At 36.0% G+C, this 2,100-nt stretch overlaps 1 protein-coding gene across 1 annotated transcript; it reads left to right on the forward strand.

The window, feature by feature from the left end:
• The first annotated feature begins 806 nt into the window (after positions 1-806).
• Positions 807-1,586, forward strand: LOC140142321 (carnitine O-acetyltransferase-like). Its single transcript, XM_072164290.1, has 2 exons — positions 807-979; positions 1,113-1,586. Exons 1-2 carry the CDS (start codon positions 818-820, stop codon positions 1,584-1,586), a joined length of 636 nt encoding a protein of 211 aa, XP_072020391.1. The 5' UTR covers positions 807-817.
• Positions 1,587-2,100: the final 514 nt, after the last annotated feature.

The raw sequence follows: 2,100 nt of genomic DNA on the forward strand, positions 1-2,100 counted from the left end.
TTTTTTTCTTTCTTTCTTTCTTTCTTTCTTTCTTTCTTCTTTAATAGAATTAAAAATGCTACTAGTGCCAGATGTTTGCACCAATTTTGACCATTATTATGCTTTGAGAATCTTCCATTCTATACTTTATACACATTTAAAAACAAATTATTCTGGATATCTGACACCCGCTTGATCTTAAACGCTCTCAAACCCGATATCGAAGGTCTCTGCACGATCACCGTACATGATGCATGTAGATATCGTAACACTGTTAAGCGACCCACCTTAAACGGTTACAAAATGTAATCGAGAAAATCACATTTTTGACCAAAAATCACATTTTTGACCAAAAATCACATTTTTGACTTAAAATCCCATTTTGACCTAAAGAAGCATTTTAGACACAAAAAAATCATTTTTCACCAAAATTTAGATTCTCAAAGCATATGTAGTAGATAGGTCTCGCTTTGAGTTTAAAAGATATCGTGCTTGGCTATCTAGCACGATATCTTTTAAAACTCACAGTTCATGCAGTTTGACCAATTTTATATCAAACTAGGCCACTAGGCACTGACCCAAGCTTAAAATAACTTCTACACAGAAAGGGGTCAAAGGTCACGTAAGGGTTATTATTTTTATCATTTAATTTCGCCCATTCTATTGAAATCGCAACGCTCCTTCGCTTCCGCTTAAATATCTACTATGACCCATTCTTCAGACCCTGCCCTCTATCGGGGCTAATTTAGAATCACAAGAATCTTAAGGTATCCTAAACTGCCGTATATGATAAAGAGTATACATATTATTTTCCACACAACAGACAACACCGGAACTTATGACCAAGATTATTGGCATGGAACGGGGCGAACTGTTGGAAACCACCCAGGCCAAGAACACTCTGTCGTCATGCAGAGTTCCCGGACTTGAGACGGACACTTTATCTACTTTCTCAGAGTCGCGACACGTTGTCGTGTTACATAAAGGGTCTGCTTATAAGGTATGTTTCTTTGTCTATTTCCTTTGTATTGATTAAAATTACTAGTTTCTCAGATGTTGTGATGTTTGTTAACATTAAAATTACATTTGCAATTTATTATAAAGTGTATTTTTTATAATTTGTATATTATTAGGTCGATGTCATCCAAGCAAATGGGCAGCCATTATCGGCAGAGGAGATCTACCAACAACTACGAGCAGTGACTATGGCTAGACGCGAAGATGCCTCGCCCAGCATTGCTCCATTCACAGCACTTGATCGTCCAACCTGGGCAAGTATGCGTGAGTCTCTAATCCAAAGAGGCGCAAGTGAATCCATCAATGTCATGGAGAGCGCAATCCTTGCCCTCAGCTTGGAGGAAAGAACCGCTCCAGACACCAGAAGTGAAGTTATAGAGGCCACCCGTCTTGGGAATAATGTGCCCCAGCAAGCTCGCTACTATGATAAAACTATCAACCTCGTAGTATTTAAGGATGGCAAAGCAGGTATTTTAATGGAGCACACGATATTGCTTTATATATTATTTTTACTTTATTTGTTTGTTGTTTTATTTATTTATGTCTTGTTTATGTGCTATATGCTCCCATCTTGTAAAAAGAAATCATAGAAAGTTAATTTGCAATTTATGTAAGAAATATGTTCACAAATGTTGCAGTGACCTATCTGCAAAGGAATTCAGAAGCAATGACTATACAAAATATTGGCATTGCTCCAGTTGTAATGAAAATTTGACACTGCCTTTTAATCATTTTACTGATGAACGTGAATTTCAACTTGAATTGTATAGGTGTTTTGAGGACATGTCGGCTGATACTGAATATATGAAATCCCATTTCGATAACATGAAATACAATCCTTTTGATAATGATGATGCATTTGAAGTAAATGATTGTAATAATAACACACAATATTTTTCCACAGACAATCTAAAAGAAACAGCCGGTATAAAAAACAGCAATTTATCATTACTTTGTAGCAATGTAATAGGCCAGTAAAAATCAGCCCCAAAATCTCCAAAGGTCAAAATAATTGCAACATGAATTCTATTTTCGGAAAATGTTGCTCTTAAGTCTCTATTTTAACATACTCAAAGTCTACCAAAATCAACCTCTGCGAAAGAT

This window comes from Amphiura filiformis, chromosome 20 (assembly GCF_039555335.1).
Source record: "Amphiura filiformis chromosome 20, Afil_fr2py, whole genome shotgun sequence".
In the NCBI taxonomy this organism is placed as follows: domain Eukaryota; kingdom Metazoa; phylum Echinodermata; class Ophiuroidea; order Amphilepidida; family Amphiuridae; genus Amphiura; species Amphiura filiformis.